The sequence below is a fragment of the Lissotriton helveticus genome, chromosome 5_1 (assembly GCF_964261635.1).
Source record: "Lissotriton helveticus chromosome 5_1, aLisHel1.1, whole genome shotgun sequence".
Taxonomy (NCBI): Eukaryota; Metazoa; Chordata; class Amphibia; order Caudata; family Salamandridae; genus Lissotriton; species Lissotriton helveticus.
Window position 1 is genome coordinate 1457909976 of NC_136065.1, and position 25150 is coordinate 1457935125.

At 49.3% G+C, this 25150-nt stretch overlaps 1 protein-coding gene across 3 annotated transcripts in view; it reads left to right on the forward strand.

Moving 5' to 3' along the window:
- Positions 1 to 25150, forward strand: part of DDX20 (DEAD-box helicase 20) — a 290477-nt gene that overhangs the window by 259602 nt on the left and 5725 nt on the right. For all 3 annotated transcript variants that reach the window (XM_078644460.1, XM_078644461.1, XM_078644462.1), the window contains exon 10: positions 245 to 346. In XM_078644460.1, coding sequence (XP_078500586.1) covers positions 245 to 346 — 102 coding nt within the window. The remainder of the gene's footprint in view (positions 1 to 244; positions 347 to 25150) is intronic.

A 25150-nucleotide genomic window follows, 5' to 3' on the forward strand; every position in this document is an offset into this window, starting at 1 on the left:
CAGCACTTCCGTACTTCATTAAGTTAATACTGTGACAAGGAGTCAGGAATTGGAGTAATGAAAATTACCGGTAAGTAATCTAGACAATATCTAGAAAGGCTTAAAAAGCCTTTTTCTGAATTCTCAGTGACAACTTAAAAAATACATTATTAGATAGCAAGTGAGCAAGTGGGATACAAACAAAATGCCTACACCATTTGAATTTCAGCCAGTTAAACGATGTGTTTTTATATGTTGATTCCAGGGACATATGGGCTAGCTGTAACCTACTGTTGCCGTGGAGAAGAGGAGAACATGATGATGTTAATTGCTCAGAAGTGCAACCTTCAACTGCTCTGTCTCCCTGGTATGGCTTTACTGTCCTCTCTATTCATATCCTGTACCCTGCTCTTAATTACTAATGCTTGAGTTAAACAGCAAATCTATTATAGGTGTACAGCGTACAGCATCCATTATCTTCATAAAGGTCAGATTCGTGCCTTCCAGCGTGGATGCATATTTTTATAAAATGCAGCTAATGTTTACGCTGCTTGCTGGTCACTTCTGTGTTTCTATTTTTTATTTAAAGAATGCTTTGCATTTTACTAATTAGCACTTCTTTTGAAATGAGAAATTAAAACCTATTTTCAATAACTTGGTCACCTTTATTATAAGTACCTTTTTGTATTTTCTTCTCAGTCGCTTCTTTACTGTTTTTCTATTTTTTTTAATCATTTAAACAGTATTTTTATTCTTTTATAAATAATGCATCTTTTAAACTCTATATGAAACCACATGTAGAGCCAATACGGCCTCTGGAACTCCTAGAGGCAATAGAAAGAAAATATTTTTTTTAATGAAGTATTGGTACCGTGTCATCTACCACCAGATATAAACTTCAAACTGTAGTAAATAGTGGTTTTTATTACCACCTCCACCTTGATTTGACCACTTTTGTAGTCCTAGGGAGGATTATGGAGAGAGTACAGTATTAAAGTCGGCAGGGAAATGTAAAATAAAGGCATTACTGAAGAAAGTTATTATTACATGTGTAGATCTTTTCTCTCATTCATGCCTTTCAGTCTTGATGCTTTCATGTATTGTTATTTCATTATACTCGTTGATGGGAGAAGTGAGTATGTGTTTCCCTTTATGGAGTTGGTTTGTATTTTTGTCCTACGATGATAACTCTTGGGTGTAGTTTACGTGAATAGCTCAGCGTATGTGACGGACTACAAATATGGTGCATGATTGGTTAAAACAGATTGCTGGAAAAGTTTTGTTGAGTTACAAATCTTACATTAAAAATTGAGAATGTGTTAGCTGCTGGTCTTTTAGCACTCGCTGGCTTAACTTATTCACATTTCCAGGCAAATAACGATTTTCTTGGCATCACCTTGTTAGGTTGATCAGTAATTCTATTTTGCCTGTGTAATTTTGTTTATATATATTGTTCTAGGTTTTTCTAATGTTCTTGTTTTCCTGTACAGTTTTGGCGGTTTATTTGCAGTATGTCTTTAGCCACTCTTAAAATGCTTTCGGCAGGTATCATCTTTCACCTAGCTTGCCTCTCGTTGACAAGAGGTTAAAAAAAAAAATCTGTGTGTTGTTGGTAAAAGGTTGGTGTGAAATTGTGTTGTTTTAACTGTTAGGTGCCAGGTAAAAGGCTTAAAGCGCTCTATATTATGGTTCTAGTTAATGTAATGTTCATGTTGATTGAGCTCAGCAAACGTCTCTATGGGAATAGCCTCTCAAATCTAGGACCCCACCACATTAAGTGTGGGGTCAGTTGGCGCCATTTCCCTCTCCCTCTCCTCTTCCATTGGAGGTAGTGGACAACAGGGCCTCTGCCTCAACTCGCTTAGGCTCCACCTCTCACTGTAGTGTCTCTCTCATACGCCAAATCTTATAGGGCAAATATTTGTGTTCCCAGTTCAGGTCACTGCACTTTTAGATTTCAAAAAAGTATTCTGTTGAAAGTGAAATGTTGGTACTAGTTCAAAATAAGATTGTTCGTATGTATTTTTGACCACTAGATGCTGATTTTCTGACTGATTTTGTACTGGGCTCTGCTAACAAGACCCAGAGCCAGTGATCTATGTAAAAGGTTCATGACAATTAGGTATATTTGCAATTTGTACTGACCTTTAAGTCCTTAGTATATGGTAGGGCATTTGGGATTAGATTTATTGCACTTTAGTGTGCACTCCTCTGTTGCCTGCTGTCGTTTTAAACAACAGCCCTGCTTTGCAAGCTGCTTTTAAAATATAACTGTGTCCAGTTTCGACTTTGGAATTAAAGGTACTTCCAAAGTGTTAAACTATCTTATTTGTTCATATAGGTCACCCCTGAGGTCTACCCTAGGTGCCCCAAGGGTAGGGTGCATTGTTAAAATAAGCAGGGGCATTTTAAAAGATGTTTTATATGCCCCACTGAGGAAAAAACTGTCAATGTTGTTTTTCCCCATTGTAGTACATTAGCTTCGTAGGCTAACATGGGAATACTGTAATAAAGTATAACTATTGACTGGAGTGAGCTAACATAATAATTCAAAGACTTATAAGGATAGTTATAATAAATCCAATAACTTGCCAATGTTAGAATTATTATATCTTTAAAGAAAAACAAGTTCTAGAACTTGCTTTTCTGATGTGCGAAAATCCACCCTCTAGCCGCCTCTCCTGATTGAGCCAGCCGTTGCCAGGCTGAGCTAAACTGCTCTGATGAGGTGTGAAGTGGCCTTCATAGAGACAAAGGACTTCTGGTGGAAGGAGATCTGCAGCTGCAGAGCAAAAAACTGGATGGGGATGGAGTAGCAAAACTGGCCTTCAAAGAGGGAATGCCATTTAGGACAGGACACAGGCTAACCCCCACTTTCTGCACCCCCAGCCAGACAGGAGCCCCAGTAATGGAATTAGCAAAGGGGCTGGAATGGGAGTGTTAGGGAACTTTAGCCACACCACTCGGTTGGCTTACCCAGAGCTTAACCCCAGTAGAGAGTTTCTCCATTTGGGATTTTGTCAAAAAGTGCTTTCTGGGACAATATTATGCCATACTTCGGAGGAAGCTTTTATACATCTGTGGTGGCACCCTGTACCCCATTGGTCAGGGGTGCCCCCCTGCTTGTCACCAAAGAACACTGGAGGAGTTGCCCAGCAACTCAGACCCCTGCCTGAAGAAACAACTAGAAGGACTGTCCTGCTGGAACCCTGTCCTGCACCAACAGGATTGCACTCTGAATGACTGCACCTGCTGAACACTTTGGAACTACAGCAAAAGGAGGACTTTGCCTTGTTTTGAAAACTGAAGGAGTGGACTCCCTGATAGCAACAGGTTGAAAGAGCTCCACTTGCATCCTCTCCAGAAAAAGAAACCAGCTGACCACCAAGGATTTGGTCAGGTGTATTGTGGGATATGTAGTCCTAACATCCTGATGAGCAACTCCGAGCTTCTGGAACCTTGAATTTGTATTGTTGATGCCTTGGATCCTCAAAAGGATCTTCTGGAAGTAGTTCTAGAAGTTTGGAGACATTGGGAGAATTTTTGGTAAAAAGCTCCATAAGGTGACCGACCTGTCGTTGAGGGTCAAGCCACCGATGTCGAACACCCCGGTCTGAAATCCAGGTTCTTGCCACTGAAACCTCCAGAGCTCCAAGACCTCTCTGAAGCCTCACCCCAGACCAAGCCATCATTGTTGACCCGCAGGCCAGCCCAACAGATTGCCTTGTTCGACATAGAGAGAAAAAGCTCCAAAAAAACAACTAAGTCCGAAGCCTTGAGCGGGCCTTACTGTTCATTGTATTTGATACGTGCTCCATTGCAGTCGGCCTCAAACTTTGTCCCAGTCTTGCGCGATCAGATGTTCCAAGTTGGCACTATAAAATATTTAATCTTTAAAAATTCATATCACTAGTTCACAACATTGGATATGTGTCGTTTAATCATAAAAGAAAATCCTATTTTTAGGGCTCGGACTCCTCCCCACTGTAAGTGGGGGAGGAGTTTCGAGATCCTAATGTTAGAAGAAAAAAAAGAAGTATCTCCTAGGGCCTTGGCGAGAGGAATTCCACACATTCCTTAGCGTTTTCTGTCATCTGGCCAGTGATTCGTCTTCCTTGTGTTTTCGTTTTAATAGGCTTGAAGTGATAGGGTAAATGTAGTTTTGTTCCGCCATTTTGGGCATATTTCGTTCGTGCTCGCGCAAAGAAGTACATAAATTATAATTAGGAGCTGTCAGGGTGCCTCCGTTAGTGAATCCAGATGGCCGGGCGCGTTCACAATTCTGCAGCGCTCAGCGCGCAGCTTCCTTGTTCTTGTTTGTAGTTCGCGATCACTTGGTTGCCGCTGAAGGCCCGGCAAGCACTCTCAGCCCCCTACCAATTTTTCTACCATCCTCTCCTCCAGGGCACACAAGTAAAGTATCTGGAAGATTGTTCCGGGCGGCCAGGGAGTGCACCGCCCCTCACAGCCACCGTGAGCGGGGCACGCACGGAGGGTGGCTTTGTAGAGGACATGATGGGGCATTCACTAGCAGCTACTAAAGTGAATCCTGTTGTCTGCCTTGCCTCTGCCAGTCTCTGATGGGACGTGCAGGGGAGGGGGGCTCGTGTTACAGTGGAGGAGGGAGGGGTGCTGCACACTCGTAGGAGCAACCGCGGAGAGCAGGAAAAAGCATGGGTGTTTTTTTTTTAAAGCGCTGAGATGAAATCCAAAGCACGGAAACCCGCCACAGCACCCGTGCAGCCTCACTCGACAGGCACCCATGGGCATGGCATGGCAGCAGCGAGGGGCGGGGCAAGACTACAGGCACATATAGTTTGTTGTTGCAGGAGAGTGTCCCTGTGGCTGACTTTGTGCTGTAGGGGGAGATGTGTGATGCAGGTGTTTCGGGAGCCTACTTTCCTGTATACACTCTGTAAACTTTTGTCACCATCGGAAAGTATCCTCACCCCGTGTCTTGCAGTTGCGCAGATCAGCTGGGGGTTTGTGCAATGCACATTTACACTCCTGCACACTTGGTGTCAATGGCCCCAACATCACTGCCTTTGTATATTTTCCTGAAAATAAGGACACGGCACACAGATGCCAGTGCCTCAGAGTAAGGCTGACACTCTGACACTTGGTATACTTAACACGGCTGGGAGGAGGGAGGGTCGCCCCAGAGGCGCGTGAGATTTGATCAGGTGATCTTAATGGCGGATGACAGTGCGTGTGTAATGCTCGTGAGCGTTCGAAGTTTGTGAGTGACTACTTAGTACTTAAGAACTTGGGGATGTATGTGTTTGAGCTAGGGAGTGAGGTTGATATACTGTATAACTATGTTTATGCAGTCCCCTGTGTCTGGAGAATCCTCGCTGGGAACTGGGTCAATTAAACCATACATTTATTGGCTCCTGTGCACACAAGTCATCGAGCCTTTTCCACCAGATCATCCCCGTTCTACGCGCCTTTTCTGATCCCTCACATTGTTGGGGGTGGGTGGGTAAGGGTTGTGCCAGTGACAGCAGAGTGGCGGTGCAGAGTGGCGGTGCAGAGTGGCGGTGCAGAGTGGCGGTGCAGAGTGGCGGTGCAGAGTGGCGGTGCAGAGTGGCGGTGCAGAGTGGCGGTGCAGAGTGGCGGTGCAGAGTGGCGGTGCAGAGTGGCGGTGCAGAGTGGCGGTGCAGAGTGCAGAGTGGCGGTGCAGAGTGGCAGTTCAGAGTGCAGAGTGGCGGTGCAGAGTGCAGAGTGGTGGTGCAGAGTGGCAGTGAGTGCAGAGTGACGGTGCAGAGTGGCGGTGCAGAGTGGCGGTGCAGAGTGGCGGTGCAGAGTGGCGGTGCAGAGTGGCGGTGCAGAGTGCAGAGTGGCGGTGCAGAGTGGCGGTGCAGAGTGGCGGTGCAGAGTGCAGAGTGGTGGTGCAGAGTGGCGGTGCAGTGGTGCAGAGTGGCGGTGCAGAGTGGCGGTGCAGTGGTTCAGAGTGGCGGTGCAGAGTGGCGGTGCAGTGGTGCAGAGTGGCGGTGCAGAGTGGCGGTGCAGAGTGGCGGTGCAGAGTGGCGGTGCAGAGTGGCGGTGCAGAGTGGCGGTGCAGTGGTGCAGAGTGGCGGTGCAGAGTGGCGGTGCAGAGTGGCGGTGCAGAGTGGCGGTGCAGAGTGGCGGTGCAGAGTGGCGGTGCAGAGTGGCGGTGCAGAGTGCAGAGTGGTGGTGCAGAGTGGCGGTGCAGAGTGGCGGTGCAGAGTGCAGAGTGGCGGTGCAGAGTGGCGGTGCAGAGTGCAGAGTGGCGGTGCAGAGTGGCGGTGCAGTGGTGCAGAGTGGCGGTGCAGAGTGGCGGTGCAGTGGTGCAGAGTGGCGGTGCAGAGTGGCGGTGCAGTGGTGCAGAGTGGCGGTGCAGAGTGGCGGTGCAGTGGTGCAGAGTGGCGGTGCAGAGTGGCGGTGCAGAGTGGCGGTGCAGAGTGGCGGTGCAGAGTGGCGGTGCAGAGTGGCGGTGCAGAGTGGCGGTGCAGAGTGGCGGTGCAGAGTGGAAGAGCGGCGGTGCAGAGTGGCGGTGCAGGGTGGCGGTGCAGAGTGGCGGTGCAGAGTGGCGGTGCAGAGTGGCGGTGCGGCGGTGCAGAGTGGCGGTGCAGGGTGGCGGTGCAGAGTGGCGGTGCAGAGTGGCGGTGCAGAGTGGCGGTGCAGAGTGGTGGTGCAGAGTGGTGGTGCAGAGTGGCGCTGCAGAGTGGCGCTGCAGAGTGGCGCTGCAGAGTGGCGCTGCAGAGTGGCGCTGCAGAGTGGCGGTGCAGAGTGGCGGTGCAGAGTGGCGGTGCAGAGTGGCGGTGCAGAGTGGCGGTGCAGAGTGGCGGTGCAGAGTGGCGGTGCAGAGTGGCGGTGCAGAGTGGCGGTGCGGCGGTGCAGAGTGGCGGTGCAGAGTGGCGGTGCAGAGTGGCGGTGCAGAGTGGCGGTGCAGAGTGGCGGTGCAGAGTGGCGGTGCAGAGTGGCGGTGCAGAGTGCAGATGCAGAGTGCAGAGTGGCGGTGCAGAGTGGCAGTTCAGAGTGCAGAGTGGCGGTGCAGAGTGGCAGTTCAGAGTGCAGAGTGGCGGTGCAGAGTGGCAGTTCAGAGTGCAGAGTGGCGGTGCAGAGTGGCGGTGCAGAGTGGCGGTGCGGTGGTGCAAAGTGGCGGTGCAGAGTGGCGGTGCAGAGTGGCAGTGAGTGCAGAGTGGCGGTGCAGAGTGGCGGTGCAGAGTGGCGGTGCAGAGTGGCGGTGCAGAGTGGCGGTGCAGAGTGCAGAGTGGCGGTGCAGAGTGGCGGTGCAGAGTGCAGAGTGGCGGTGCAGAGTGGCGGTGCAGAGTGGCAGAGTGGCGGTGCAGAGTGGCAGAGTGGCGGTGCAGAGTGGCGGTGCAGAGTGCAGAGTGGCGGTGCAGAGTGGCGGTGCAGAGTGCAGAGTGGCGGTGCAGAGTGGCGGTGCAGTGGTGCAGAGTGGCGGTGCAGAGTGGCGGTGCAGTGGTTCAGAGTGGCGGTGCAGAGTGGCGGTGCAGAGTGGCGGTGCAGAGTGGCGGTGCAGTGGTGCAGAGTGGCGGTGCAGAGTGGCGGTGCGGTGGTGCAAAGTGGCGGTGCAGAGTGGCAGTGAGTGCAGAGTGGCGGTGCAGAGTGGCGGTGCAGAGTGGCGGTGCAGAGTGGCGGTGCAGAGTGGCGGTGCAGAGTGGCGGTGCAGAGTGGCGGTGCAGAGTGGCGGTGCAGAGTGGCGGTGCAGAGTGGCAGAGTGGCGGTGCAGAGTGGCAGAGTGGCGGTGCAGAGTGCAGAGTGGCGGTGCAGAGTGGCGGTGCAGTGGTGCAGAGTGGCGGTGCAGAGTGGCGGTGCAGTGGTGCAGAGTGGCGGTGCAGAGTGGCGGTGCAGAGTGGCGGTGCAGAGTGCAGAGTGGCGGTGCAGAGTGGCGGTGCAGAGTGGCGGTGCAGAGTGCAGAGTGGCGGTGCAGAGTGGCGGTGCAGAGTGGCGGTGCAGTGGTGCAGAGTGGCGGTGCAGAGTGGCGGTGCAGTGGTTCAGAGTGGCGGTGCAGAGTGGCGGTGCAGTGGTGCAGAGTGGCGGTGCAGAGTGGCGGTGCAGAGTGGCGGTGCAGAGTGGCGGTGCAGAGTGGCGGTGCAGAGTGGCGGTGCAGAGTGGCGGTGCAGAGTGCAGAGTGGCGGTGCAGAGTGGCGGTGCAGAGTGGCGGTGCAGAGTGGCGGTGCAGAGTGGCAGAGTGGCGGTGCAGAGTGGCAGTGCAGAGTGGCGGTGCAGAGTGCAGAGTGGCGGTGCAGAGTGGCGGTGCAGAGTGGCGGTGCAGAGTGGAAGAGCGGCGGTGCAGGGTGGCGGTGCAGGGTGGCGGTGCAGGGTGGCGGTGCAGAGTGGCGGTGCAGAGTGGCGGTGCAGAGTGGCGGTGCAGAGTGGCGGTGCAGAGTGGCGGTGCAGAGTGGCGGTGCAGAGTGGCGGTGCAGAGTGGCGGTGCAGAGTGGCGGTGCAGTGGTTCAGAGTGGCGGTGCAGAGTGGCGGTGCAGAGTGGCGGTGCAGAGTGGCGGTGCAGAGTGGCGGTGCGGCGGTGCAGAGTGGCGGTGCAGAGTGCAGAGTGGCGGTGCAGAGTGGCGGTGCAGTGGTGCAGAGTGGCGGTGCAGAGTGGCGGTGCAGTGGTGCAGAGTGGCGGTGCAGAGTGGCGGTGCAGAGTGGCGGTGCAGAGTGGCGGTGCAGAGTGCAGAGTGGCGGTGCAGAGTGCAGAGTGGCGGTGCAGAGTGGCAGTTCAGAGTGCAGAGTGGCGGTGCAGAGTGCAGAGTGGCGGTGCAGAGTGGCGGTGCAGAGTGGCGGTGCAGAGTGGCGGTGCAGAGTGGCGGTGCAGAGTGGCGGTGCGGTGGTGCAAAGTGGCGGTGCAGAGTGGCGGTGCAGAGTGGCAGTGAGTGCAGAGTGGCGGTGCAGAGTGGCGGTGCAGAGTGGCGGTGCAGAGTGGCAGAGTGGCGGTGCAGAGTGGCAGAGTGGCGGTGCAGAGTGCAGAGTGGCGGTGCAGAGTGGCGGTGCAGAGTGGCGGTGCAGAGTGGCAGTTCAGAGTGCAGAGTGGCGGTGCAGAGTGGCGGTGCAGAGTGGCGGTGCGGTGGTGCAGAGTGGCAGTGCAGAGTGGCAGAGTGGCGGTGCAGAGTGGCGGTGCAGAGTGGCGGTGCAGAGTGGCGGTGCAGAGTGGCGGTGCAGAGTGGCGGTGCAGAGTGCAGAGTGGTGGTGCAGAGTGGTGGTGCAGAGTGGCGGTGCGGTGTCGGTGCAGAGTGGCGGTGCAGAGTGGCGGTGCAGAGTGGCAGTGCAGAGTGGCAGTGCAGAGTGGAAGAGTGGCGGTGCAGAGTGGCGGTGCAGAGTGGCGGTGCAGAGTGGCGGTGCAGAGTGGCGGTGCAGAGTGGCGGTGCAGAGTGGCGGTGCATAAGAAGGACATCACAGGCAAGTGGTGCAATATTCGCACATTCACAAGGAGATCACTAGCAGTACAGTACACACCACATGAACACACTCCATAACACATAGCAACAATACATTGGCATTTACAATGCCATTAGCTCAAACTCAAATAAATCCGAGCCCGATTGCATTTCTAATGCTTGTTATGAATAGGCATTGGATTTTTATTGTGTGATGTGTCTTACCTATTTACTGTATTGGTGTTTTTAAATGCTATCCACACATGTCTCCTCGAATAAATAAATCGTAAATCCAATATTTGTAAAGCGCAAACTAATCACCCCTAAGGGTCTTAAGGTACTAAGGGCCATTGGGGAGATTAAGTGAGCTATTGCCCAGAGTTGCATGGTGCTGAGATCGAACCGTGAGCCCCGTGCTCCAGAGTCCGTCAGTCTTGCTCCTGCTGCGCCACACCTCTCCCTCTCCTCAGTAAAGCCCGTCTGCTCGCAGCCAAGCTACCAAGGGTTGAGGAAGGATTCATTTATTGAGAACTTGACTGGTCTTTATTTGTGATTGTGGTGTGGTAGGCACCTATCTGCACCTACTAATAAACCACCCTCCAACAAGGACATATTGGATTGTACTTAAACTTGTACATATGGATCGGCAGGCATTTTTGCAATATTCTGGAGTTATTCAATATTTATAATAAAGGGGAAATATAACACAAAGACACTTCCCTTCTCTCTCCCTTCCACAGAATTTTCCGGCTTTTAATACAGTTTATTTGCCACTCATTTGGATATGCCTTACTCCTATAAAACTTGCTCAATATTCTTAAGTGGCGTGCTTGAAAACTGCTGCACGTTTTAGGTGTGGTTGCAGATAGTTTTACCTTTTTTGTCAGCTCTTTTGTCTTTCTTTTTCTGCATTTACACTGAGAGTGCATTAGAGAATTTATTTACCCTGAAAATATAAATCATTAAGCCGCGATTTTAAGCACAGCTGTTAGACCTTATGCGACAAAAAAGAGCTTTCAGGGAAATACTGAAAGAGGAGCTTTGGCTCCACCGACATGTGGGATTCTCCAAGTGCAGGATTTGATTGACCCAGAGTTGTGAGTTTCCACTGAAAATTGTTTGTGTATTGTAGCTGTGGGCTTGTGGCAAAGCTTGTACTCAATACAAAAGGACTGAGGTAGTGATGATGGAAAGTGAAGGGAACGGCCATTACAGCGAAGCTGTAACCAGGCATGCCTTTTACCACTTATGCGTTATAACGCATGCACCTTTACCACACATTTTTCTGCAACGCATATACCTTTACCACACTTGCCTTTACCATTAAGTAACGCTGTAAAGGTATGCATGATAAGGGCATATATGTGTGATACTTGTGGTAAGGGCATATGCATGGTAAAAGTGCTGGCGTGTAGTAAGGCCATATGCGTGGTAAAGCTGCTGGTGTGGTTAAGGCTATTGGCTTCATTAGAGGAAACAGAGAGACCCTTCTGCCTCCTCATTACAACCAGCGCCGTGCCTGAAGAGATGCTTGGTTGTCGTTGTGAGTGAGGTAAGGGGTATTGGGCAAAGAGCAGGGGGCCATTTTAGGACTTTGGGGCCAGATCATGGTTTTAGGACTTTAGGGTATTTTTTTAAATGACTACGGGGGTGGTCGTGCAGAGGTCCTTCAGCCCTTTTGAGAAATACCTGTCCCATGTCCTGACAGGGGACAGGGGTCGGGTATTTCTCAAAAGGGCTGAAGGGTGGGTAAGGTTGCGCAGGGGTACTGTTTTAGGGCTTAGGGCAGGGGGATGGGTTTTATGTAGAAGCGCTGGGAGCCAGTAAAGGGGAGGACCGGGCGTTGCACTGGGGTCCACTTTTATGGCCCAAGGGCTGGGGGCCAGGGGGTTTCGTGGTGGTCACCAGTTTTAGGGCTCAGGGCAGGGATCAGGGAAAACCTTTACCACATATACGCCTTTAACATTCGTTCTTTTACAATGAAATTGGTTGGGTAAGCAGGCTTGGTAAATGCATATTCGTTGTTGGAATATCCATGATAAAGGTTATCTGTGGTAAAGGCATTCACGTTGTAAGACACGCGTGTAAAAGTAATGCGTTGCAATGGAATGCGTTGTTCTGTTATACAACTGGAAAGTGAATGAACATGGCTATAGGCCTGATCTCTTTCTTATGAAATGTAGTAATAAAGTAAGTAGGCCTGATATATTAATTGTGTAAAGCATATGATAACATTAATCTAATAAAGTGTGAATGGTTATTACTCTGTATGAAAGCCTGCAGAGAATGCTTTAGTTCAATGGAATCGCGCAGATTACCATAATCAGAAAGGGGGATTGGTCTTGATTACCGCCTCTGACAAACCATGGGCACAAAATATTTGGAATGTAAGGATCCTTGTTAGGCCCTCTTAAGAGATGTACTATTTTGCATTGCCAACTGTAATTTAGCATACATTTGCCATTTTATGACTTAATGGTTGCCACGTGGGAAAGCCTGTGCTCAGTACAGTAGGCATGAATTGGTTATGCTGACAAGCTAACAAAACAGTTTAATGTTTTAGACAGTAAATGTTTCGCAGAAGTAGGTGCAGGTGTTGACGGTTTAGTTTTAATACATTAAATAAGAGGTCTGTTGTTTTCAAAACTTTCTGAAAATAGTATTTGGGCTAAATACGAACAATTTAGGGGGAGAAGGGAATCTTCAGACTGCCAAGAAGCTGAGAGATTGGGCTTGTTCAGATAAAGGCTGTAAACATCTTCTCGAAGGCCATGAGCTAGGTCCTCTGGTTCGCCAGACAGGCCTTATCTGCTTGGTGGGACACTACCTCTCTTCATAAAGAACAATGCTTCCTTTGTTCTATTAAGGTATGTGGGTGAAAGGCAAGGTCACCTACGAAAACCTTACAGTCTCCATTTTGTGCGGTTATTGTTTATTTAGAATCAAGAAGGAAGGATTTGGAGGACAAATACAGGGAAAGCCAACATTTTAAATGACTTTTATAATGCTGCAATTTTAATATTCTGTTTATTAGCTACTGTTGCCGGTTATAGTCTACTGGGTTCAAAGTTTGATATTGATTTGTTAACTAAGTCTACGCTGCCAGAGGGACTGGAGATCCTAAAGCTCAGGAAACACTCTGAATAAGTATAAGGAACCACATGATGTTACAGACTATAGAGTGGTATTTTGTTATATGTAATCTGATTACGATAGTAGTTAAGGGTGTTGGTCATCCACTCTGAAAAATCCTGAGAGTAGATTTTCACTTTATTTATTCCTTTGTTATTCTAGACATATTTGTAATGTTATAACTGAAAGCATCATGGTTGGCAACCTCTGCTCACTTCAATAGGCCTGTGTCAGTTACAGCGTCAGACTCAGGCCAGTGGGAACGGAAATAGGTCTTATCTGCTCACTAGGAAGAGTTATGTCAGATCCCTTATGTGTGACCTGTTTATAATGAACCTGATTGTAAGCTGCATGTGTCAAAGGGAATAGGCTTTTAAAGATAGATTCTTATGACGCTGTGCTAAAGTCCATAGGTAGGTACTTTGTTACAAAACATTTTGCGGATTACTATGGTAGACGAGTTTTGGTGTTGTGACTCACCCAAACAAATCATGTGGATTGAAGATTTTCACTATTATAGTCCTTATTAGGCTCTAATAGGAGGGATTTTTATATTATTTAGACAGCAGTCATTTTTTAGATATGTGTATTTTTATTACAGCATAACTAGTGGATATCTTGTGGGAAAGCTTAAGCTCCATAAAGGAGGCTTGAGTTGGTTATGGCGGGAAGCCAATGATGACACCTATAGCCCAGGTTTGTTAACTAGGAAAAGGTATTTCAGATGCCATAGATCTAATGTTTCTTTTGAAAAGATTCACCAAAGGCATTAGGCATGGTTTTTTTAATATGTAACATATGTTAAGGCTAGTAGGCTTTTTTTAGGTGTATTGGTTTTGCACCATTTTAAGCCCACAGTCAGGTGTTTTGTTACATATAGTTGATCAAATTACCCAAATTATGACCATGTCATGAGTGATGTAATATATGAGGTTATAAGCAGTGCATGGTGGGGGGCGTAAGTTATAGTTAGCTGACTGTAACTGATGAATTTCAATAGTTTTGTACAAGTGAAATCTGAGCCTAACTATATTGTCCCTGTAACCTTTGTTTTTTTTCAGTGAATTTCTAAGGTTTTTTAAATTCTATTTTCTAACCATAATGTCCCTGTAACCTTTGTTTTTTTTTAAGTGAATAGCTAAGGTTTTTTTATTTTATTTCCTAAATGTAACCACACACCTTTGACAATGATTGTGTGAGTGAGTGCATTAGTGTCTCTGTAAGTCTGTGAGTAGGGCCATCAGTGGGTATTTAAATGTCTGAGTAGGTCTGTGAGTGGGTGCGTGAGTGTCTCAGTGGGTCTGTGAGTGGGTGCGTAAGTCTCTGAGTGGGTCTGTGAGTGGATGCAAGAGTGGGTGTGTGAGTGAGTTTCTGGGTCAGTAAGTGTATGTGAATCTCAGAGGATCTGTGAGTGGGTGTGTATGAATCTCTCAGTGGGTCTATGAGTGTGTGCCTGAGTGTCTTGAGACTGTCTGGGTGGGTGAGTCTGAGTGGTTCTGGGAGTGGCTCCATGAATGTGTGCAAGGGACTGTGAGTGGGTGTGTGAATGTATGAGTGGGTCTGTCAGTGTGTGTGTGGTAAAAAAAAGTAGGGGGGAGCACACAAGCAGGTCCTTATGTCAGCTCCTCCTGTCCAGCTTGCCTGCAGTCTATCATCGGATACAGTCAGTTTTGTGCCTTCCCCGCTCATTTTTTCTGCCTCTTCTCCCCTCTCTCATGCCCTCTATTTTGCCTCTTTTTACTCATTCTGCCCATTATTTTGCCTCATTCTGCTCGCTCCTGACCTTTATTTTGCCTCTTGCTGTTGGTTTCTGACCTCTGTTCTGTTTCTTTGCTGCCTTCTGACCTTTATTCTGCCTCTTTCTGATCTTTTATTGACCTCTTTCTGCTTCTTTCCGACCTTTATTTGGCCTCTTTCTGCTTGTTGCTCATCATTATTTTACCTCTTTCTGCTAGTTTCTAACCTTTATTTTGTCTCTTTCTGTTCATTTATGACCTTTACTCTGCCTCTTTCTACTCTCTTGTCCTTTATCCTGCTTCTTTCTGCTAATTTCTCACCTTTACTTTACCCCTTTCTGCTCGTTTCTCACCTTCATTTTGCCACTTGCTGATAGTTAATTACTTTTATTTTGCATCTTTCTGCTCATTGCTTACCTTAATTTTGCATCTTTCTGCTTCCTTCTGATCTTTAGTCTGCCTCTTTATGCTTGTTTCTGCCCTTTATTTTGCCTCTTTGTGCTCTTTTTCCCAGGGCCATGGGGAGAGCCTCAATGCCTCGCGGTCCCAGCCGCCTCCTGTCGGAGCCGGCATTGCTGCTACACGGAGTGAGCTGCTGGAAAGGCAGCTCCCTCCGTACAGAATAAAACCTCCTCTTCCAGCAGGCGGAAAAACGTTGTCCGCTCCTGCCTGCTAGAACCGGAATGCTTGCTTTTGCTTGGAGGGAGTTGTTAAAACTCCCGGCAAGCAAAAGCAAAAAGTTATGTCCTGGAGGGATTTGGGGTTGGTGGTACTCCAGGACATAGTAGGAGCCGACCCAGGAGGGTGGTGGTCCCCAGGGCCATGTATGGGTCCAGGAGGGGTGCCAAGCATCCCCCCTCATTTTGTTTGCACGGGCCGCCCTGGGGAGGTGGTGGTCCCTGGGACCGAGAATTGCCCTGGAAGGTGGTAGTCCTTGTGGTCAAGGCCCCCGCTCCATATTTAATTTAGCCCCAGGGATGTGGTGGTCCCCGGGGCTCGAGGGGGTCCGCACTGCACCCCATGTCAATTTATTTATAGCCCCAGGTGTGCCGAGACCTCCCCCTCGCTGGGATGTGGTGGTCCCCAGGGCTTGGGTTCCGTGTGGCCCCCCCCCCCATGTTAATTTATTTATAGCCCCTGGGAAGTATGGTCCCTAGGGTTAGGGTGGGACCACAAGGCCCCCTAATTTCTTTGTATTTAGCCACGGGGAGTTGGTGGTTCCCGGGCTTGTGGGGGGGTCTGAGCGCCCCCCGCCCCCCTTGCTATTAAAATTAAGCCCTAGGAAGGTGGTGGCCCACGGGGCATAATAAACCCAAGGAGGGCAGGGGCCTTGTACCCCCTGTTTTTTTTTGTTTTTCTTCAAAGAAGCCCCCATGTCACCATGACCTGGCCCACCCCTATAATGTAAACCAACGCACTAGACCGTGCTTGTTTTATTTTAGTTTGCCTCTGAATTGTTGCTCCAACTCGTTCCCGCTGCACAAAATTAAAACAAAAATACTTTGACTCTTTTTGTGTCACAGAGGGACACCAGGACCACAATTAGGGGGTCTGGGCATCCTTACCCTGCCCCCCCTTTTTAAAAAAAAGTTGTTTGTGAGACTCTGCCTCTAGTTGAAGTGTTGGCAGCCAATCAGATTTCAGCACGGGATTGAACTTCCATGGACCTATATAAACAAGTTTTTTATTTTTATTTAAATATCTCCTGAACTGCTGAACGGATTTACACCAAATAACAAAAAGAGTTCTATCTGGACTAAAAGCTACCTTTCTGCCAAATTTGGTGTAATTTTGTCCAGCGGTTTAGGCTGTAGTCGTGACTAAAATCCCTATGGGAATTAACATTCAATCAATCAATCAATCATATCATGTGTAAAGCGCACATATCAGTGAGGGTCTCAGGGCGCTGGGGGGCAGGAATGCTGCTACTGCTCGAAAAGCCAGGTCATGAGGAGTCTTCTGAATGTCAGTGATCTTGGGTCTGCCGTAGGTGGATGGGGAAGGTGTTCCAGGTCTTGGCGGTGAGGTGGGCGAACGATCTGCCGCCGAACGTCGCTCTTCGGATGCGGGGGACTGTGGTGAGGGCGAGGTCGGCGGAGCGGAGCTGGCGGGTGGGATGTAGAGGTTGAGTCGCCTGTGGAGGTATGCTGGTCCAGTGTAGTGGAGTGCCTTGTTTGCGTGGGTGAGGAGCTTGAAGGTTATCCTCTAGTTGATGGGGCGCCAGTGCAGGTGTCCTTAGGTGGGGTGTGATGTGGCAGCGGCGAGGGATGTCGAGGATCAGGCGTGCTGAGGCGTTCTGGATGCGTTGAAGTCGTTTCAGGAGTTTGGCCGAGGCTCCTGCGTAGAGGGTGTTTCCGTAGTCCAATCTGCTGCGAGGGCCTGGGTGACCGTTCTTCTCGTTTCGGTGGCGATCCACTTGTAGATCTTGCTTAGCATGCAGAGGGTGTTGAAGCAGGAGGAAGAGACGGCGTTGACCTGCTTCGTCATGGAGAGGGTAGAGTCGAGGATGACCCCTAGGTTGCGTGCATGGTCGGTGGGTGTTGGAGCTGTTCCCAGTGCGGTCGGCCACCAGGAGTCTTCCCAGGCCGAGGGGGTGGATCCGAGGATGAGAACCTCCATCTTGTCCGAGTTCAGCTTCAGTCGGCTGTTCCTCATCCATTCGGCGACTGCCTTCATTCCTTCGTGGAGGTTGGGTTTGGTGATGTTGGGGTCCTTGGTGAGGGAGAGGATCAGCTGGGTGTCAATGGCGTAGGAGATGATGAGGTTGTGCAGTCAGGCGATGTGGGCTATAGGTGCCATATAGATGTTGAACAGCGTTGGGCTGAGGGATGAGCCCTGGGGTACACTGCAGATGATCTATGTGGCTTCGGAGCAGAAGCTGTGGAGGTGGATGCTCTGTGTTCTGCCGGAAAGGAAGGAGGTGGTCCAATCCAGGGCCTTCTCTTGGATCCCGGCGTCGTTGAGGCGTGTGCGGTGGCAGACTGCGTCTGACTGAGAGGTCCAGAAGGATGAGGGCCGCGGTTTCTCCGTTGTCAAGCAGGGTCCTGATGTCGGTGGCGGCGCTGAGGGCAGTTTTGGTGCTGTGGTTGCTGTGGAACACCGACTGGGACGGGTCCAGGATGCTGTTCTCCTCGAGGTAGAGGGTCAGTTCTTTGTTGACGGCTTTCTCGATGACCTACGCTGGGAACAGGAACAGGTAGATGGGCCGCATGTTTTTGAGGTCCTTGGGGTCCGCTTTGGGTTTCTTGAGTAAGGAGTTAATGTCGGCGTGCTTCCAGCTTTCCAGGAAAGTTGCTGTCTCGAAGGAGATGCTGATGGCTTTCCGGAGATGGGGTGCGATGGTGATGCTGGCCTTGTTGAAAATGTGGTGTGTACATGGGTCTGTCGGAGATCCGGAGTGGATGGTGTTCATGATCTTGATGGGGTCGTCGGCGTTTATGTTGGTCCAGGAGAGCAGGCGGTTGGCACGGGTGGTGGTCATGGGGGCGGGAGTTTCAGTGGTTGTCGTGGTGAGTGTTGGACCCGGGGTTACCGGTCCGACTAGGGTAGCCTGGCATGAAGTGGGAAGGCTAAACTCCAAGGCTTTAGTGTTACACTTGCGTCACACTCCACTCAGTATCACAGCATACTTCCACTTGAAAAATGACACCACACCGTCTTTTTAGAAAAAAAATAGGAAGACTTTATCTTCTTTTTATGAATTCAGTTGCATAAGCCTTAACATGCCATCATTTTACATTTAATGTTTCTATCTCTATGAAAGTGTGACCTGGCACAAACATGTAATTCTAGTGAACCTCACTTAGCCATGAAATTGATCAGCAGAATAATTCAATCAGAATCCTTTTTCTAATAATAGCCCAACAGAATATTATTAAGATTAGAGAGAGGTCCTGAGGCAGCTTAATAGCAAGACAGTAACATAGACTCAGCAGATAGTTACTTCAGTTGTCTAGCAGAATAATGCTCAAAGGTTGAAGATGGATAGTTTTCATTAAAACATTTCAACTTAAATACCATTCCAAATTGACATTCGCCTTTTTAAAGTGTAAACATTGGTTTTAGAAACGATTCACAGTTCGTGTACTCAGACAGACAAGGTACAATTCCAAACTCGTGAATACCCCTGCCTCTAGCTGGTTATTTCACTGTTATTTGTACTGCTACCGTTGAATCAGCAGATGTTCCTGGGTTCGCTATTCTCTTAAAAGAGTGAGATCTCCCTGGATGGTTCCGTTGAACTAGTGCAGAACCCCAGTCCCCCTCAATCACTCAACTTTTATGTGGTAGGAAGTCCAGGTATTTACCAGGCCCAGCAGAGTGCTCCGTGGGACCCACTCCTCCCTCCCTGTCCCAGAATCCCTGCTTACTTCTGGTTTAGGTATTTGTTCGGCCGTTCCGACCAGTGCTGGCCGCCTGAGGAGACAAGTCCTTCCTCCCGGGAGTCTCCATTACGAATTATGGCCCAGTTTGGAAACAGAAGACTCACGGAGGCAGGTTTCCCCCCCTGTCAGGCCGAACACGCTTCAGCCTCTGTTGCTCTGCCGCCCTCGCGTCTCTTCCTCCACACGCCCACTGGAAGAGGGTGAACTCCTCCCCTCCCGGCCTCCTGCAATCCCGCCTACTCCTTCCGGGTGCTTCCCTAGTAAGTCCCGGGGCAGGGCTCCACCCGGGGTCTCCTTTGCTGTCGGCAACCTCCCAGGGACGGTCCCTCCAGCCAACTCCGGCACCCCTCTCCTCAGTCAGAATCTGGCCCACTGACGGGACCCGGCATCAGTTCCTGCCTCCCGCTTCACCCCCGTCAGCCCTGTTCAATCAATGCAGCGTCCCTCACCTCACGAGCTCCCAAAGGCCCGCCGCAGTGAGGCACATAAGCACGGGGAACCCAGGAGCAGCTAATGACCACCACAAATCTAGTAAGTTCCTGGTCAAGGGGTGGGGGCAGACTCAGGCAGATCACGAAGCTGTAGGTGGGACTGGTCGCGCCGGGGTACTGAATGTCGGCAAGGGTCTACTCCGCATGAGTTGTAGTTTCAAAAAAAGAGGCAGACTCAGCTGCCCTCACCTGACCTTCTTCCTCAGTCCCTCAGTCCATATCCCGGTCAACACACCTGAGGGTAGGTACACCTTTTCAATGTCAGAGGTACGAGGAGAAGTTATTCCTGCTGGGCCAGATCAATGAGTGAGGGATAGCATCAGCAAGTAGAGAGTGCAGCCCCAAGAGGCAGTTAAACCCCCCATACTGCGCCAACCTCCTCTCCCCACAGACTGTACTCCAACTGCCTCACTCCTCAGAACCATCAACCCTCACTCCTCAGAACCATCAAGCCTCACAAAATGGTCGCTCAACATTCTACCTTATATAGCCTCTCTCTAGAGTGTCCAGAGAGGTCCAGAAGGTTCTGGAATCCCTCTCATTACCCTATGGCACTAGACTACGAGGTAAACTGGTCAGTTGGCAGGCCACCATTTTGTAAATGATCCCTACTCCCACCTCCATTTTAAAAGGGCATCTGCGCCTCATTGTTATTTTAGTAGCAATGGAGCGCCCAGAGACCTATGGACAACACCAAAAAAAATGTAGTGGACAAAAAGAAATTGGGAGGCAAAAAGAAAGGAAAACAAAATAGAAAGGGACCACCCAAAGGGGCTGACAGGTCTAACAGTGAGCTGTCGTGGATGTCTGTGATCTTGCGATGGAAGAAGGTGGCAAGTGCGTCGTACAGGTCTTGTGAAGGTGGGATGTCGTTGGTGTTGGAGCTGGGGTTGAAGAGTTCCTTCACAATGTGGAAGAGCTCTTTGCTGTTGTGTGCGTTGTTCTCTAGGCGGTCTTTGAAGGAGGGCCTTTTGGCGGCTCAGATGAGCTGATGGTGTCTGCAGGTGGCGTTCTTGTGGGCTGCGTAGCTGTCTGGTGTTCGCTCGTGGTGCCAGTTCTTCTCTTGCGTTCGGCAGGTGTGCTTGGGGGCCTTGAGATCTTCAGTGAAGCAGCTGGCTTTCTTGCTGGTGTGACTGTTGGAGGGTTTCTTGACCGGGGCGAGGGTGTTGGCGCAGTCGTCAATCCACTGTCTGAAGTTGCGGGCGGCGGGGTCGGTCTGGTTGGCGGGGGGCTGGCGAGGGAGGTGGTTAGCTGGTCTTCGGTGACTTTGCTGTAGCAGCGGCGAGGGATCTGTTGGGTGTAGTGGTGCGTGGTGGGTTTACGGAAGGTACAGTGGATGCAGTAATGGTTGGTCCTGTGGAGTTCGTGGTGTGGTTGAAGGAATCGTGGGCGCTTGCGCAGAAGATGGGGCAAGCGTGTAGCCGGCAGAGTGGGTGGGTGTTGTGACAAGTTGTCTGAGTCTGAGGTTGGCGAGGTTGTCGATCAGGGTGGCGGAGTTAGTGTCGTTGTTGTTCTCAAGGTGGAAATTCAGGTACCCGAGGAGGATGTAGTCCGTGGAGGCGAGGGAGTGTGTGCTGACGTCTGCGATGGAGTCGCTGAACTGTTGGAGTCCGGGGGTCCTGTAGACGAGGGTTCCTCTGAGGGTGGTGTTGGGATCGGTATGGATCTGGAACTGCAGGTGTTAGGCGGTGCTGAGGGTGTCGTCGTGTTGGTCGAGACTCGGAGAGTGTTCCTATGGACGATGGCGATTCCTCCTCCTACTCCGTTGGTGCGGTCCCCGTGGGTGATAGCCTTCCGGGATGGCTATGGCGATGTCAGGTGCCGAGGAGGGGTTCAGCCAGGACTCCGTCAGGAACGTCTTCGGAGGTTGAGTCGAGAAGGTCCCAGAGTTCAACGGCGTGTTTGCGGGCGGAGCGGGTGTTGAGGAGAATGCACCTGAGGTAATTGGGTTCTATCCCGGTCGGTGGGTTGGCAGGCCAGATGCTAGTGAAGCTGCAGTTCCCGCAGGAGAAGGGGCCTTGGGTGCGCTTCGGGGCAGCGAGGCAGCAGGTGCGTGATCGTCCGGCGTTGAGCGCTTGGAGGCTGCTGGAGTCGTAGTGAAGACGGGCGTCGTGGTGTTCGCGGGGGCCAGCGGTTCTGGCATTGGGCGCGGACGGGCGCAGACGGGCTTGCCTTAGGCGCGCCAGCGGTGCGACCGTGCAGTGGTTACCATATGAAGGGAAGGGGGCGGGTGCAGAGGCAGGGAGGCGGGAGAAGCTGGAGCGGGGGTCGGGGGGGCGGGGCAGCAGGGTCAGCAGCGGCAGGAAATGAATGTGCAAATGGCAGACAAGTGGGGGAAAAAACAATAAAAAAATAAGCACCACAAGTACAGTTAAGTAAATTCAGGCACCAAAGGCTAACTAGCAGAGGTAGTGGGCTACCAGAAGGCAGCTGGGCGGTCCAGGTGCGTGGTGTGGGTAGCTGACTCGAACCCTGCACATCTGGTGACAGAGCAGCTGGGGAGAGTCCTGGTGAGGCGGAGCTGCTGGGGGGAGTGCTGGCCTTGGCCCGGAGGTCAGGGTCACATTGGAAAAACACTTTTTTTAACCACTCCCCCTTTTTTCCTTAGTTCCCGCTTGATGGATTGCCCGAAACTTTCCATTCGCAACAAGAATCACTGCAGTACTTTTTTGGGAAACTTTTGTGAACATTTGTCAAAACGGCACCACAGATATAGGCAAAAAAACGATTTTCCTGTGGAAACATGGTCCTATCTAGAACTACCAATATGTACATACACACACATATATTATGCAATAAGGAAGCAGAGGAGTCTGGGTAATTCCCAAGTTTAGGTGGAAAGCAGCTCCTGTATAGAGTGCCCTAAAACACCAGCAACATCTGATCAGTAGTGGCTCTTCAATTTATAAAGCAGTGGGGATATCAATTAAATGAAAGATCATAAAACATTAGTAAGGACACATACAAACAAACACTCACACTCACACACACTCTCATAAACACACACACTGGTGCACGCTTGCAGACAGGCACATACACAAACATATTCTCACTCGTACACAACGTGGAAACTTACCTGGGGCAGTCCTTATCACTGTTTCCTCTGTACATGTATTCCCGACTTTCAAAACGCACAAACATGGTGCCAGAATGAGACCCACACTCTTATGCCCAATCAGAATCTCAGATAGGATGGAAGGCTGTCCTATTTCCTGTATCATTATTTCTGGTAGGGCATAAGGGATCATGACGTACAGGACCCAAATCACCATTATCTGACATGCTGCACTGCCTGACGCGAGTGCAGCATGTCAGATATGTATTGCATCTGTGAAAGGACGGGCTGTTACAGCCCATGCCAGACACGTGCAATACAGCCCTGGGAGCCCTCTTTTGGTGCAGGGTAAAATTGCAGCTTTTACATATAAGGAAATGATCAGTGAGATTGTTTCGTTACATATGAAGGCTGTCAATATTTTGAGAAATATGATGCTAGTGCGAGGTGATTGTGAGGGGGGAAGAAGGGGGTCGCCACCCTTTTGGCCTCTATGGAGAAGCTGCCCCTGAATCTGATCACCTCAAATGTCTGATTTTCTAGCAAAGTTTTTAAGCATAGGATTAGCACAGTAATTCACGCCGATCTAGAAAGGAACAAAGTATTTTGCCATTCCTACAGCAAAGTATTTTAGCATATTATTAGCACAGTGCCTTCCATGCTAAGCTGTAAAATGACAAAAGCATTTTACCACTCAAGGCACAGTATTACAGTTTTGGTAAAAACTTTGCTGTAGAAGCGGCAAAGGACTTTGTCCCTTCCTAGCTCGGCATGGAGTGCACTGTGCTAATCATATATGTATATATATGTATATGTATATATATATATATATGTGTGTGTGTTTGTGTGTGTGTGTGTATGTGGGTGTGTGTATGTATAGATACATAGAGGGCATTTGGATTAGCCGTTTTCTGCCATTTGGTTTGGCTGAGTGTCATTTACACTATGCTTCCACACATGATAGCTTATTGCATGGGGGATTGGTTCACACCACATCAGTCAGTGGCTCTCTCGTGCTGTGAATAATGGCATTTTCTGATTATATGTACAAATACACTTGAAAATAAGTGTACTTCAGCTATAGGACTGTTTGGTCAGTCTTTTAGTTTTCAGTTTCCTCCTTTAATAGTTAATTTTAACTTTTCTTAAAAGGATATTAGAGTTTCACAGAAAGTGGTAAATAAAGGGCCATTTGCTTGCAGCTCATTTCACCTGCAGTGTGCTGCATCCTGAAAGACCACTCTGTCTAAACAATATTATCTTATGGAATGCTATAGGCCCAAGTGTATTGTTGTTGTATCATTCCTTGATGGCTAACACATTGATTCTAAACATGGCATCCATACTGGAACTTTAAAACAAAAATAGACTACATACCACTGCAAGATAGATACCTGCTGCTATGTCTAGTTTCATTATTGCAAGCATATTTCTCCTTTGTTCAGATAGCAGTAGATTTTCTTTTTTGTACTTTATTTTAATTTGGCTTGAATATGTTTTTGAGTTTGTGTTTGTTTTATTGTGGGTGTGTCAGAGCTTGAATGCAAGAACAAGTCACTGGATGGATGGATGGATGCATGAGTGCAAACAATAGCGACAGAGCTCACACTTGTGACTTTTTGAGTCCCTAAATCCTTGAGTGACACAAAAAGGCACTTTCATTCTTAAGGCAAACCCATTGGCATTGTCAATGTTTGTTTTTATACATGCTCATTCTTTCCATTGCTTAAACTGACTGCTTTGCTCATTGGTGTAACTCTTGATTGGTGGGTAGTTATGTGAAAGCGTGGATAGGTTTGCCCAATTTAGATTCCGCATACCTTGGCCCCAGACATGAAGTGAGACTTGAGCGATGGAAGATTTAATACAATTTGGTAACCGGGGTGACAGGTTTACTGTTTTGTAGCGGATTCATCACCCTGTGCATTCAGTTTTATGCATATTCCTTAAATGGAGCAGGAATACAATTTTTGATTACTGTTCCCATTGAAGTTTAAATAGCAGCTGTGACAGTGGCAACCTATCTCATGCTTATTTGTATTTTTACAGCCTAGGACTAGAGAGCGCTATGTTTATTTCTGGCTATCAACCATCAGTAGTTTGCTACACCCATTTGTTTATACTGATGACTAGAGCAGATGTGTATCTATTTCAAGTAGTTGAAGTTGACTTGGATGAAAGCTTTCTTACTCTTTGTGGATCGATAGAATTGTGGCAATATTTTTTGCCATAAAGTCTGGAAAGTCTGGAACATTTTTGGTTTCCTTCCACACCTGTATCCTACAGATATAGCCCCGTTAGTCAGGGACAAGCAAATGGCCTCTGTATGGATTACCATGGTTTTGGTGAACATCAGTATGGTCAGAAATCCACAGTGCAATATTCCTATGCCATCATGTTCCTGAATTAATCAGTTCCGTCCCACCTGGCATTTTATTTTTGCTAAGGAGACTCGTGTAACAGCCCCCTGAGAGATATTTCAGCGACCCGGATGCAAGCCTAATAACTCTGTTGGAGTTGAAAACTTTGTGTATACCTCCTTTAACGAAGGGAGGTTATCGTGCCCAGTGGGTAATTACAGTTTTGGCAGTTGGTGGCATCAACTGAAGATCGAGCTATGGGTTTGACCAATTGTTCTGTTAATAGCTCTTTGTCCATCGCCTGTGTTCAGTGTGGCAGCCTGGGATCAGACAATCTGAGGCTGCCCAACCAACAGGTTTGAACTGTCTTTCACCTGTATGGAGTGAACTTACATCTTGTGCAAGTATTGCAAATTGTTCCCCTCACCAGATATTGGTGTTTCCCATAACCAGGTATCCTGTGATACTACAAATGTGATGGCATGCTTTGCCACCATAGAACCTTTCTGTATACAGTAGAAAGTGCTCTTGAAAGGTGTTCTCTGCCTCCAACTTTTTGATGCAGCTCATGATATCAGGGGCTGGTTGACCTGGCACCAATTGCGACCTGAGTAGCTGGTTGGCCTGGCACCAACTGCGTCAAT